The sequence below is a fragment of the Panulirus ornatus genome, chromosome 57 (genome assembly GCF_036320965.1).
Source record: "Panulirus ornatus isolate Po-2019 chromosome 57, ASM3632096v1, whole genome shotgun sequence".
Lineage (NCBI taxonomy): Eukaryota > Metazoa > Arthropoda > Malacostraca > Decapoda > Palinuridae > Panulirus > Panulirus ornatus.
In genome coordinates, this window is record NC_092280.1 from 18,868,421 (window position 1) to 18,882,295 (window position 13,875).

At 35.7% G+C, this 13,875-nt stretch overlaps 2 protein-coding genes across 5 annotated transcripts in view; one reads left to right on the forward strand and one right to left on the reverse strand.

Moving 5' to 3' along the window:
- The window catches only part of LOC139766218 (uncharacterized), a 69,500-nt gene that overhangs the window by 44,717 nt on the left and 10,908 nt on the right, over nt 1-13,875 (reverse strand). The window lies entirely within an intron of this gene.
- Nucleotides 759-11,815, forward strand: LOC139766216 (probable palmitoyltransferase ZDHHC24). Of its 4 annotated transcripts, XM_071694525.1 has the most exons (5): nt 786-910; nt 1,603-1,722; nt 2,586-2,858; nt 3,736-3,843; nt 5,997-11,815. In XM_071694525.1, exons 3-5 carry the CDS (start codon nt 2,597-2,599, stop codon nt 6,467-6,469), a joined length of 843 nt encoding a protein of 280 aa, XP_071550626.1. In that variant the 5' UTR covers nt 786-910; nt 1,603-1,722; nt 2,586-2,596; the 3' UTR covers nt 6,470-11,815. The 4 variants fall into 4 exon arrangements, with proteins under 4 accessions (XP_071550627.1, XP_071550623.1, XP_071550626.1 ...); XM_071694526.1 differs by lacking the exon at nt 1,603-1,722 and having other exon boundaries at nt 759-806; XM_071694522.1 differs by lacking the exon at nt 1,603-1,722 and having other exon boundaries at nt 769-910.

Consider the following 13,875-nt stretch of genomic DNA (forward strand, 5'->3'; position numbering starts at 1 on the left):
CATCATACACACTCTAACAGTATTTAACGTGCTTGATGATCAAGAGGGAAGGATTGTGCGTACAATTCTTCCTCCATCATAATGTACATATAACCAGTCCCAGTACTATTGAATTTTTCGGTATCATTCTTGTTAAGATTTCTGGGTAACTGGGATCAAATATGACTCATTTCAGATTTACTGTGCCGTAAACAACAAGGTTTAAGATATGAAAATCTCAAACGTAGAAAAAGTTGAGTTTGGATGAAATACGTCATATTAACCAGAAATTTGGCAATTTATCTAAAAGACTGCACTGGTTTAATAATCAATAGAATTCCTTGGTTGATAAAGAGGTAAGACGAAAATGTATAATGAAATAATTCACATAATTGATTATCACTGGAAGGAACGTGCGAACAATAAGAATTGGGGGAAAAAATAATAGATTAAGTGTCATAAAGAGCTTTTGGAAGAAATCCTGCGAATGCTGTAATATTCAATGACAGACATAAGAACACATTCTTCCATGTATCGCTCTAGTTTATTTACTTAAGCGATACAATATTGGTACTTGTTATAACATAGATATTTACTGTAATCATCAGTTTTAAAAGCAAATTTTCTAGAAATTATCTTTTACAGATTTTAAATCAGATATAATGATTTTGATTTCTTGTTGAGCCATAATGTAAATGAGGCTAATTTTGAGGCTAAATTTGTAATTAAAATTGGACATAATCCGGAATTAATATTCTTATCGAGTCGTCTGTGGTGCTACCAGGAGCGTCAAGTTTGATAGAAGATAACCCATGAATCACTCTCGGGTAGCTAGAGATAAACACCTCCCACTGTAGTATTCAGAGCTAATTAATTCTGTTTGACCTCGTGTAGACAAAATATTGAATCATATATGACAACCTAGATTAAGGTATTTTGTATAACTGTTGTAAGAGTCGTATGCTAATTACGATATAAGAGCTCAACTAAGATTGATTTGGATGGTAGTGTTCTTCCAATAGGAAATTAATCTGAGGTTTAAGTACAGTGTATATTTGTAGACTTGATTTTTTGGGAGTATTGTGTTACTGCTGTAGGAAACTAATTTGAGGATTAAGAGCCATATTCATTGCCTTGTATTAAGATCATATAAGACATTTTGTTCCATGTCTTGCAACGCTTGTAGACCTTAAAGTTGTAGCTTCACATGAATTTTCCACCTCGTTCTGTGATAAATTTCTACCCCTTTTCGTAATAATTTTCTGAACGTGAGCAAAACTTTGAAGCATTGTGAGGCAGTTATTAAGGTAAAATGTATAAGGTTATCCACACTTCAAAACTATCGTTGAATATTAAGTAAATATGTTTTGCACTGGTTTTGTACCAGAAATGTGTAAAGAACACAATACAAGATGTGAAGTGTGATTTGGTGCATTACAATTAATTATTGATTTTTGATAAGGCAGTAGTGGTGAGGGCTATGAATATATGGAGGAATGTGAGGCTAATTTATGTTAAGAGAAACACATGAAAATGAATCAGCAGAACATATGTAAAAAAAGAATCACCAGAATCTACAGAAACCATACCCATTTAGTAGCTACGGTTTATCTAAATTTTCAGTGTTATTGTGGAAATATACCAGGCACACGCATGACTGAACTTCGCACCAAGTGCCAATAATTTTCAACGACAAAGGACAAACTAAGTAACAAAAGTTAATTTTAATGAATAGCTGAACTGGTAAGTTATTGTTTACTGTGAGGTCCAGCAAAAATAACAGAAAAGGTCCAGTTTAGGTATTTGATTGAAAAAGAGCTTTAGTCTTTGTAATTTTTTTGTAATGAATGCTTTACCAATTAAGCTGTCCTTCAAAGCTTTGGATATTTAGAAACGAAATTTTTTCAATGATAGTGGCAATTATGTTTAGAGAATGGATTAAAAGTTGCAGTATGATTTAAAGCTTTGTGATTTATATTCTGATTTAAAATATTTATGATATTATTGTTGAGGGTGATGAATATCAGGGATAATTAATGTAAATGTAGTTGAAAAGTTTTTGAAAAATCAACACCTGTGATAGCCTTACCCAACCTCCTTAGCAGCCAAGATTTATCTTTATTTTTGATATCATAGTTGAAATATACCAGACACACCCATGATTGGGTGTTGCACCAACTCCCAATAAATGTCAGCAAACAGATGACGGACTGAACAGCCATTATCAGTACAACTCAACCTCCCCACATGCAACCGTTTCACTTTATTCTCAGCTGGAGGTCACATTACTGTTCTTACATTTCCACCATGAATCTTTGCTGTCTTAGGAATTTGTGAGGTCTTTTATATGTTTTAATGATATATACAGATGTTCATGTCTTTTCTCATTAAATAACCCAACATTTACATAATATTCATAATCTACATTACCTCTGCTTTATTTGATACTCCTGAATGAATTATTATTCTCCAAATAAGGCTCCACAGCATTTATTATATTCCCTAAGCATAACATTACCAATACACAAAATATTTCTTCATACATAGGTTTCTAAGATATTATATTATATTGATCAACCTTTTACTGATGCATTTCTTTGTTACAGCTCAGGCAGAAATGGGCAAATCCAAGACTATCATACCAAAAAATTCTACAGATCGACTGCTTTTTACTTTAATGGCAGTTGGCATTCCCTTCGCTGTGTTATGGTTAGGATGTGTAGTGATGCCTCACTACCATGGTGATATCAACTCCACAGTGATATTGCACATTGTGGCTGCCTTGTTCATCCTCTATAATATATTTCATAACATGCTTCTCGTGATCAGAACAGATGCCAGTGGTCGAACCTCTTACCTACCTTCAGTTCTTAAACCAGGTAAATTATTTAATACTTTCTTTTTCTTTCTTTTCTTACATACTATTCGCCATTTCCCGCATTAGCGAGGTAGCGTTAAGAACAGAGGACTGGGCCTTTGAGGGAATATCCTCACCTGGCCCCCTATACTTACATATATACTGTCATTTCTTGATATTTCTTTGAAAACAAAGTGAAGTTAGTATCAATTAGGGATACTGAAAGAGTTAAACTGAATATTTGTATTTCCAAAATACTTTTATGCTCTGAGCTTGTAACATAGTGCAGTATTTGAATGATTAGCACTGGTTCAGGTAAAAAAAATTTGTGTATCCTAGTAGCCATCATATAATTTTCAAGCTTATGTTTTGCAGAATTGGAAAATAACATTTTAGAGCTTAAAATGATATCATAAATGTGAAGTACTGGAGACATATGTACATGACACATGTTACAGTGACTGCATACGATTTAATAATATATATATATATATATATATATATATATATATATATATATATATATATATATATATATATATATATATATATTTTGCCTTGTCGTTGTCTCCCACGTTAGCGAGGTAGCGCAAGGAAACAGACGAAAGAATGGCCCAACCCACCCCCATACACCTGTATATACATACACGTCCACACATGCATATATACATACCTATACATCTCAATGTACGCATATATATATACACACACAGACATATACACATATACACATGTACATAATTCATACTGTCTGCCTTTCTTTATTCCTATCGCCACCTCGCCACACATGGAATAACATCCCCCTCCCCCCTCATGTGTGCGAGGTAGCACTAGGAAAAGACAACAAAGGGCCCATCCGTTCACACTCAGTCTCTATATTCAACCACATTCTTCCTTAGGATGGAGATACTGTGCGATATGTCAAGTGAATTATCCTCCAAGATCATACCATTGCCACATATGCGATGAATGCATTTTGAAGAGGGACCATCACTGCAAATTTACAGGTAGATTTTCTTTTTTGTGTAATTTCTAGATCAGTCCTCATCATACCCCAAGAGTGTGCTGATTAGGTAACTTGAACTGTTTTCTCTGTAGCTGTATCAAAAGAAAGCAATTGAAGGCAGTCATAGAGCATGTAATAGGTTACAGAAAAAATGTTTTACGTCCTTACAACAAGTGTCACAGATGGGCGCCCTGATGGCTTGCATGATAACTTGGGTTTCATCCTCTTTTAGTCAGTTTAATTTATTCTATTCAAGGATGGGTTTTCAGTAGGATTTTTATTGTTTGCCATTATCTAAAGGGTATTGGATACTTATGGAATACAAATACTTATGGAAATTATCAAACCTAAGTGAAAAATGTAAACAGAGACTTCAGATTTTTGGTAATATGTCATACATTTTATTTTAACGTGGTTTTCTTGTGATTTTGATAAATATTAAAAGTTCTAGAACCACATTCAGTCTCCCCCTCCCTGCAATAAAACCTTTCATATATTCTGCAGAAATGTGTTAATACAAAATAATTAGATATCTTAACCCTTCAGTTTTTTTCACAGTGGAAATATGACATTGTCAACCAACTGAATTTTTAAAAGGTGTACATTTTTAAATGCGCTAAAAGAACTCTACAGTGGACCAAGAAGTGGGTGTTAAGTGTGCAAGGGATGGGGGTAGGAGAACATGAAAGGTGAATTATTGCCATTTGTAGATGACACAGCTGTGGTAACAGACTCTTTAGGCAAACAATAGAACTCACTGATAGAGTTTAGGAAAGAGTGTAAAATGAGAAAATTGCAAGTAAATGTGAATAGAATTAAGGTAATGAGGTGCAGTGAGTATAAAGGGGAGGATTTGAAGGACGTGGAGGTACTTGGGAATGGTTTTGGTAGTGGATGGAATCATGAGGGCTGAAGTGAGTCATAAGGGAAAAAGTCTTGGGTGCATGAAGGAGACTGTGGAAAGAAAGGTCAACATCTTTATGGCAAGAGATTAGTATGTTTGAATGAGTAGTATGTAGTCCCAGCAGTATTATGTAGATGTATGATTTAGGCTTGGACGCAAAAAGAAAAGGAGGGCTTGAATGTGATAAAAATGAAATGTTTGAGGATGACAAGTGGTGTAAGATTATTTGAATAAAAAATGACAGTGTTAGAGAGAGGTATGACCTGAGCAGTCTGATTGAGAGGGTCAACTATGATGTGCTGAACTGGTTGGGAGATATGAAGAGGATGCATGAAGTGAGATTGGCAGGTGCTAAACATAATTTTGAAGTCTAGATTGTTTTCATAGTGTATTTTGGATTAGCTTTAAACAGGATGTTGTTTAGTGCGGACTACCTGTAATTGCAATATATCATTGAATATGGGGTAAATCATAGTCCTAGGAAATGTTGGGTTAGGTTACAGCAGAATCACAAATTTTGTTTGTTTTTCTTCATTTTACTTTATTTCACCTTGTGTTTACCCTCTCCATCTGTGCCCAGCCCACTCTCAGGAACTTAACAATAACATAAGAGAAAATAGACTATGTAAAAAAGTTCTACCAGGTAAAAGAAACAATTTGTTATGATTGGTCTCACTGTAATTGTACTGGTAATACCTGTTTGTCATTAATACAATTCCTCAGCACCCTGTGAACTTCAGTTGCATACATTGTCAACCAATGCTAAGGTCATTAATGCAAAACATAGACTTTTACACTTACAAAGTGCTTTTTTTGAACTAGCCCGTGTTCTATGTATTTGTAGCTGTACTATACACTGTCATGTGGAACTTCAGTTCTTGGTGGGTTTTGTCTGTACACTGAAGATGCATTGGACACACCCAAAACTCTCAGTCAAATAACTGGTAAATAAGGCATCTAGAAGAATGAATCCCTTTTGAAAGAAAATTGGCTCTGACAAGATACCACTTTTGGTGCAGAGATTGAATAATCAAAAATTGCTTTAGTATTACAAGAAGACTTTATACAGTTCAACACACTTCATAATTTTACAATGTGTGAGAGCTGAGGATCTGCATACACTTCATTCATTCCATATAGAAGGGAGCAAAGACTGATTTATTTTGCCTTAGTTTTAAACTTACTGACTTATCTAAGTCTTTCATACATTTTCCTCAATGATTAATGATTACTTTTTCTCAATATTTTAGGATGCTGTATTGGCTACCACAACCATCGTTACTTCTTGATTGGCATTCTGTATGTATTCATAGGAGCACTTTATGGAATCTGTTACCAGTGGGATTATGTGTACAGTACCATAAACCTTCCTGCTGTGTATTTCTTTATGACTTTGTTGGCTCCACACTTTGCACTCCTCTTTGGTGCAATAAGCTTTTGGGGTGTTCTTGTGGCTACCCTTCATACTTTAGGCCTCGTGGTGCTCTTATTGGTATTGTACCTCCTGCTAATACAGGTAAAAGCCATTTGCCTTGGTCAAACCCAGTATGAGATGAAACACAACATTCATGACTATAACTTAAGTCTTTATAAAAATTTTGTTGATGTTTTGGGAAGGAGGTGGAAAATTGCATGGTTGTCTCCCTTTATAAGTTCACCTCTGAAGGGTGATGGAATTAACTTTCTTAAGGCTAATGAATACGAGCCTCCAAAAGACATTTGATTTTATATAGCTTAACTTCACACTCAGAATGAAGTGGCAAACTATTTAAAAATGTTAATAAAAGCATACTTGTCATGATGTACTTGAAGCATAAAGTAGAAATTAGAACTATTTATGTAGAAACACTACTTTGATTTGAAAACTGTGAAGAACATTTGTACAAACCTAGAATATATGTGTGGCCTTTCTTTGTCCATCATTAGTGATAGATTTAGTGATAATTGTAAATGAAAGTGAGATTGTGCTTCCAGTAGAAATGTTGGTAATAGATAGTCAGAGGATTAGATGTTTAGAGTAGGTATATATATGAATGTAAATTATATGGATGAGTGATTAAGATTGTATGATATGTAGTAGTGTAGGTATGTGGCCTTGTCATCTCTAGTTTCAGAGGCAGTCCCAAATATTGTTAGAAGTGGAACTAATTGTGCTTCCAGTGGACACTTCTGAGAATGAGATTACATTAAGACTCGCAGATTTCATATTTGTGTCAATCAGGCTTGCACTCAGACACGTCAGCTCCTGAAATATACTTTTACCTGTTTTCATCCTTGAAAGTTCATGGGGTTGAGTTTCCATCTTTATTCATGTCATAATCAGCTTAAACATCTGTACACCATACATAGTTGTATGTGTCATTTGCATATTATCCTTTGTACTTCAATATTTTCTTTATTTCTTTAAAATGAAGATCAAACTATTCACCACTACCACCATGTATATGTACATCACTGTACATGTAGTTCCTGCTGTCTGGTGCTTCACTGTTGGGTGATTTGTTTCCTGATGTTCATGAAAAAGTAAATTAGATGATGTAAGCACCAAAGATAATAAAAGTTCAGTAGAACTTCCTCATATACCTTATAGTTATTAGTAGAAAGTGCCAATTGATTCTTGTGCTTGGAGATAATGTTAGTTTTTGAAGAGTAATGCTGTTCACTTTAGTGTTGACACTGCCAGAGCTCTTGGCTTGCCTACAACTTTAAGGAACAATTCCTGAGCATGTTCATAAAGTGAGGCAGTGTGCCTCCAGTGTGAGAGGTACAGTGGTCACTTATAGCAGAAGTGAAGCTGTGGAAGACAAGGAGCAGATTTTTATTACCTAGGTTGAAGATTAGGATCAACGTAATGATCTTATACTTAGTGTTATGTATTTTTACTTAAAAACAGTACTATTTCAAGCTGTATTTCTCATTTAGGTATTATTAATGATGTACCTGTGTTATACTGCATGTTTCTTAACATTTTATTCATATTTTTGTTTGAAAATTAGGTTTAGAAATCTCCCCACAGAACGTATCCCCCACCATCCTATTGAATCCATAGGAAAATGGGAATAACTATCGGGTGATTCTATTATGCTTTTCAGGAATGCATAGCCAGCATTAGTGGAAACTAGGTGTATTTTATTTTCTATACATGTGGGTGAGGCATATACAATAAAAATTCTTGTATTGCCTGCTTTTGCCATGAGGCAAAATATACATCCATTAACGCTTGTAATGGCTTCCTATGCATTGTTACCAGATGATATAGCTTACAGTTTTTCTTTACCAGTCATTTTTTGTGAAGATGTCAAGGAGGCCAGTATGAAATTTGCTTCCTCACATTAAGATTTTTGAAGCCATGACACTTGAAAAAATTATAGATACTAGTGACAAAAACCTTTAGTGGTTTTATTTGTTTATGGCCAAAATACGTCCAGAAATACCATACATCTCACTCCACATGCCTAACAGCACTGGCATACCTCATGTACCTGGCAGCAAAGCAGTATTAGTTAAGGGTGTGTAGCACACAAACACTGTTTCCCAGTTTGAATTATATGCCATTTTATTTAAAGAATTATGTTCTAGTTATTCATAGTAACAACTTGAAGGAAATATTTTTTTTTTAAATATTTGAAAATCTTGTGCTTACAGAGTGTACAGTGGAAATTAGGACTGCTGTAGTGGAAGTGTTTAGCATGATGGTGTAGTCCGTTGGTATGCTGAATAACCTTTCTTCTTTTATATAATACATCATGAGAGGCACATTATTGATTTGTATTTTTCTTCAGAAATGTTCAGTTCAGTAACTGAAATATTTTGGAAAGATTTTTTGTAAGTGCTGCCTTCCTTAAAGGCTAGAAAAATTATGCATGATATCAACTTATGAAAATATGTACAGGTTTGCCCTGCATTTCACAAGGGATGGTTTACCATGAAAAGGTGCTTAAAGTGAAATAATTTAAAATGAACCACTTGTAACAGAGTACAAAGGGAGATTTGTTCCTGATCATGTCCAAGACTCAATGCTATAAACCATATTCTCACTAACTAACATAACAGAACACATAATACAGCAATATTATGCTATACAGGTATAGAATATATGAATATTTACAAAACAGTCTAATTTTTCTTTGCACTAAATGATGATTCTTGTGTAAGATGAGATGGAGCATTAAATTGAACAGGGTAGGGGGTCATCAGCTAGTAATGGGAGAATGGTCCCCTAGCTGCCAGGCTTTATAAGCTTGTGTACATATGTAGGTTAGTAAACAGCTGTCTCATGCTGAAGAACAAGATGAGAAGAATAATGAAACGGTGCAGAGAAAATGGAGAGGAGATTGTCTCAACAAATAAGAAATTATTAGTAGTTTCTAATTTGAAACAAGCAAAAATCAGTAACAGATTCCTACTACAAACAGGTATAGATATTGCCTCATCATGGAAAGAATTGTTGAGGTTGTAAGGTACAAAACAAGCAGGCTGTGTAGCAACAAAGAAAGTAGCGTGTACAGTATTTCATGTGGCACATGGCTGTGCCGCATTATGGGTAAATTGGACGTAGGTTGATGAAGAGAATAATAAAACACGATGCCGACTTGAGAAATCATAGAACAATCCTGGGCTTTCATGGACACCTCCCCAGTTGAGATGGAGCAAGAATAGTACACGAAGGGGTGAGTAAACAGATGAGGATAGCTTCAAAACTCACCCAAATTAGAATGGAAATTTCCAGCATCATAAGAGCTAGTTTCATCCAGTGGTCAGGATTGGTGGCAAAGACTGCAGTGAATGAGTGGTCACACTGGGCAGAGCCACCAAGCTGGCAGATCAATCAGGGAACGATATGTTGAGGCATCAACTTTTGTGTGTCTTAATTTATGTTTGTCTTTGACAGTCTTTATTAGTTAATTACATATTTTACAGGTACATGGCCATCAAACATTATGCATTTCTAACTGGAAAACCCCCATTAAAGCTCACTTATCCTTTGCTGAAAGATCAATGCTACTTTAGCCACCTCAACAGTAAAAGGAGATAGAGTAGTTTACATGTGAAATGACTTGAGATTATTCACAGGATGGCACATATTAGATGAGCAGAAGAGGGCAATAAAGGAAGCCAAGACTTAGACATGTTGGGAAATCATGATGTGAGAGGATCTGAATAGATCTACAGTGATTACCTATTTTGAGAACAAAAGAAAATGAGTCAAACTTAAGGAGGAACTCAGGGAGACATTGTGTTTTCTCCCTTGTCCTTCTTCTGCAGTGATCTCCTAGTGGGTAACTTTGGTTGGTCACTATATTCCTAGTGCACTACACTTCAGCCAACTTTCAGATCAGTGTCCATCTTTTCAGGGAATATCATTTTACAGCCTGAAGTCTTAGTTACTATTCTAAATTTTTTTTTGTAATCAGCAGTAATTTACTGCCACCTATATTGATGCATTTATATTCCTAAATGTGATGGTTTAAGTGAAGATAAAGTATATCAGGGAGATTAAAGTTTCTCAGTTTTCTAAAGATGTTTATACTGTACATGTTTGAAATACTGGGCTTAGTCATGAGAATAATGATGCCAAGTAATACACCTGTAATTCTTTACTTGTAGACTTCACTATATTATTGATATCATTAATTCCAAAATATATCATAGACTTCTGTGAGGTTAGTAAAGATATGGATTCAGTTCAGTGAATGAGGATTGGGTGGTGAAAAAGTTGCATATTTTACTCTATGCAACGAGATTGTTATTTCCTCTTCTGTTTGTATTTTACATGATTGATTTTGTAAGTTTTCTCTGTTTAAATACAGCAGATATGGTTGATAAACTTTCCTTAATTTCTGAAGTTCATTTGTGTGATCATTACAAACCTTATTTTCTGTAATTTCGTTCTGTCTGTCACACAAGTTTTTAATATCAATATCATCCATCTTCATATTTCTGCAAATATATCAAAACCGCTTCACCCAGTTTTATCATGAGGTTGACACTTTGCTTGCTGATGTCAAATAGTATTGTATTATCAAACAGAATGTCACATCACATTTTTATAACTTTCCAGTCTGAGAAGTTGTAGACAGATTGCTTTAACAAATGATACCACGTGTGGAAATTTACTAGTAAACCTCACACTTCATAATTTACTGGTAAACCCATTCATATAGAGTTTAGAAATAGATTATCTATGCATATTTGTGTCTTGATCCTATTTGATTTATATATATAAGAGTGATACAGAGTGGTGATAATGAATGTAAATGATTTCTAAGCATCTTATCCATATTGTTTTCTGCTTTGAACACATAACCAAAGTTTGTCGGTAGCTTTACTTATGTATTACTATTGCCTTATTGCTATTTGTTGTCTGTTACTTTGACACTGATGTATTTGATATATGCTTGGATATGCTTTCTAGTGAGGAAATTCATGTTACCTATACATGTTACTTTGTATGTAACTGAATGACTGTAAAGCAGAACAAGCATGACATTGCTCTAACTTTACCATATACACAATATTCATTAAACAGAATATTGATAGGTTAGGAACCATTTTCATTATTGTATACATCTGTTCTTTCATGTAACAGTGCATTAGCAAGTAAATGGTGAATCATAAAGCAGATGTCTATATAGTATTGTTCTTTAGTTATCTACCATTAATAATAGAGATAATCCATTCAGTTGCTCTCACTTTTCTCACTAGGTAGGTGTGTGTTAAGAACAAGACCATTCCTTCCTTTGATATTTTTACTCTACAGAACAGGTCTCTAAAATTGACAGATAACGAAATGACTAAAAATTAAGAAAGACTATCATGTTTCCATGGTCATAAATTTTCCTGTTGATTATGGGCTTTGTTGATCTGTACAAGTGCTGAACTGTACTTGATTTACTACCCATCCTTTGGTATTACAAATTCACAAACCAGCAAAATTAGAGTTCGAGACACCATTTACATAACCCTAGAATTCTCAATTCTCAGCTACTCCAATTAGTTTTATACTCAGCTTTAAATTTTGTTTCGTGTATAAAATTCTGTCATTGAACTGAAATAGAATTGTTGGTTATCCTTTCTTTTATTTTCCTTACTTCAGATATCATTGATAGTATTTGCGCCAACTTTTCGTAGACTTGGTCTGCATTCTTCATGCTGCAATGCTTATGGGCATACATGGTAACATCTAGTTTATATATTGCTAACTGGGAAGACTTACTCAACTAGGCTGTATGGGGTGAAAAGTTTTGATGAGTTTTTCTCACTTTTATAACTTGAACTGAATCCAAGCTCTAGACTGTACTGTACTATAACTGCCTTATTTTTGCATCACAAACATAATGAGGAACTTGGCTTAGCTTAGTGTGTGATGGTTGGACCCCACAAATTTCTTTTCTTGAAAGCAGTGCAGGTTTATTAATCTAAACCTTGTACCTTTGGAGACATGGGGTAGAGTAGAATGTGGCTGAAGTCAATGATGTAGGCAGTCCTAGCTGCTCTTGTGATTATCCTGATGTTTATCCTTTATTATCATTATTATTATTATCATTATTATTTTTTTTTTTTTTTTTTTTTTTTTATACTTTGTCGCTGTCTCCCGCGTATTGCGAGGTAGCGCAAGGAAACAGACGAAAGAAATGGCCCAACCCCCCCCATACACATGTACATACACACGTCCACACACACAAATATACATACCTACACAGCTTTCCATGGTTTACCCCGGACGCTTCACATGCCTTGATTCAATCCACTGACAGCACGTCAACCCCTGTATACCACATCGCTCCAATTCACTCTATTCCTTGCCCTCCTTTCACCCTCCTGCATGTTCAGGCCCCGATCACACAAAATCTTTTTCACTCCATCTTTCCACCTCCAATTTGGTCTCCCTCTTCTCCTCGTTCCCTCCACCTCCGACACATATATCCTCTTGGTCAATCTTTCCTCACTCATTCTCTCCATGTGCCCAAACCATTTTAAAACACTCTCTTCTGCTCTCTCAACCACGCTCTTTTTATTTCCACACCTCTCTCTTACCCTTACGTTACTTACTCGATCAAACCACCTCACACCACACATTGTCCTCAAACATCTCATTTCCAGCACATCCATCCTCCTGCGCACAACTCTATCCATAGCCCACGCCTCGCAACCATACAACATTGTTGGAACTACTATTCCTTCAAACATACCCATTTTTGCTTTCCGGGATAATGTTCTCGACTTCCACACATTTTTCAAGGCTCCCAAAATTTTCGCCCCCTCCCCCACCCTATGATCCACTTCCGCTTCCATGGTTCCATCCGCTGACAGATCCACTCCCAGATATCTAAAACACTTCACTTCCTCCAGTTTTTCACCATTCAAACTCACCTCCCAATTGACTTGACCCTCAGCCCTACTGTACCTAATAACCTTGCTCTTATTCACATTTACTCTTAACTTTCTTCTTCCACACACTTTACCAAACTCCGTCACCAGCTTCTGCAGTTTCTCACATGAATCCGCCACCAGCGCTGTATCATCAGCGAACAACAACTGACTCACTTCCCAAGCTCCCTCATCCCCAACAGACTTCATACTTGCCCCTCTTTCCAAGACTCTTGCATTTACCTCCCTAACAACCCCATCCATAAACAAATTAAACAACCATGGAGACATCACACACCCCTGCCGCAAACCTACATTCACTGAGAACCAATCACTTTCCTCTCTTCCTACACGTACACATGCCTTACATCCTCGATAAAAACTTTTCACTGCTTCTAACAACTTGCCTCCCACACCATATATTCTTAATACCTTCCACAGAGCATCTCTATCAACTCTATCATATGCCTTCTCCAGATCCATAAATGCTACATACAAATCCATTTGCTTTTCTAAGTATTTCTCACATACATTCTTCAAAGCAAACACCTGATCCACACATCCTCTACCACTTCTGAAACCACACTGCTCTTCCCCAATCTGATGCTCTGTACATGCCTTCACCCTCTCAATCAATACCCTCCCATATAATTTACCAGGAATACTCAACAAACTTATACCTCTGTAATTTGAGCACTCACTCTTATCCCCTTTGCCTTTGTACAATGGCACTATGCACGCATTCCGCCAATCCTCAGG

Coding starts and splice junctions, on each gene's coding strand:
- LOC139766216 (XM_071694526.1), top strand. CDS start 2,597: ATGGGCAAATCCAAGACTATCATACCAAAAAATTCTACAGATCGACTG. Junction 2,859..3,735: donor ACCTTCAGTTCTTAAACCAG/GTAAATTATTTA, acceptor ATTCTTCCTTAG/GATGGAGATACTGTGCGATA. Junction 3,844..5,996: donor CCATCACTGCAAATTTACAG/GTAGATTTTCTT, acceptor TCAATATTTTAG/GATGCTGTATTGGCTACCAC.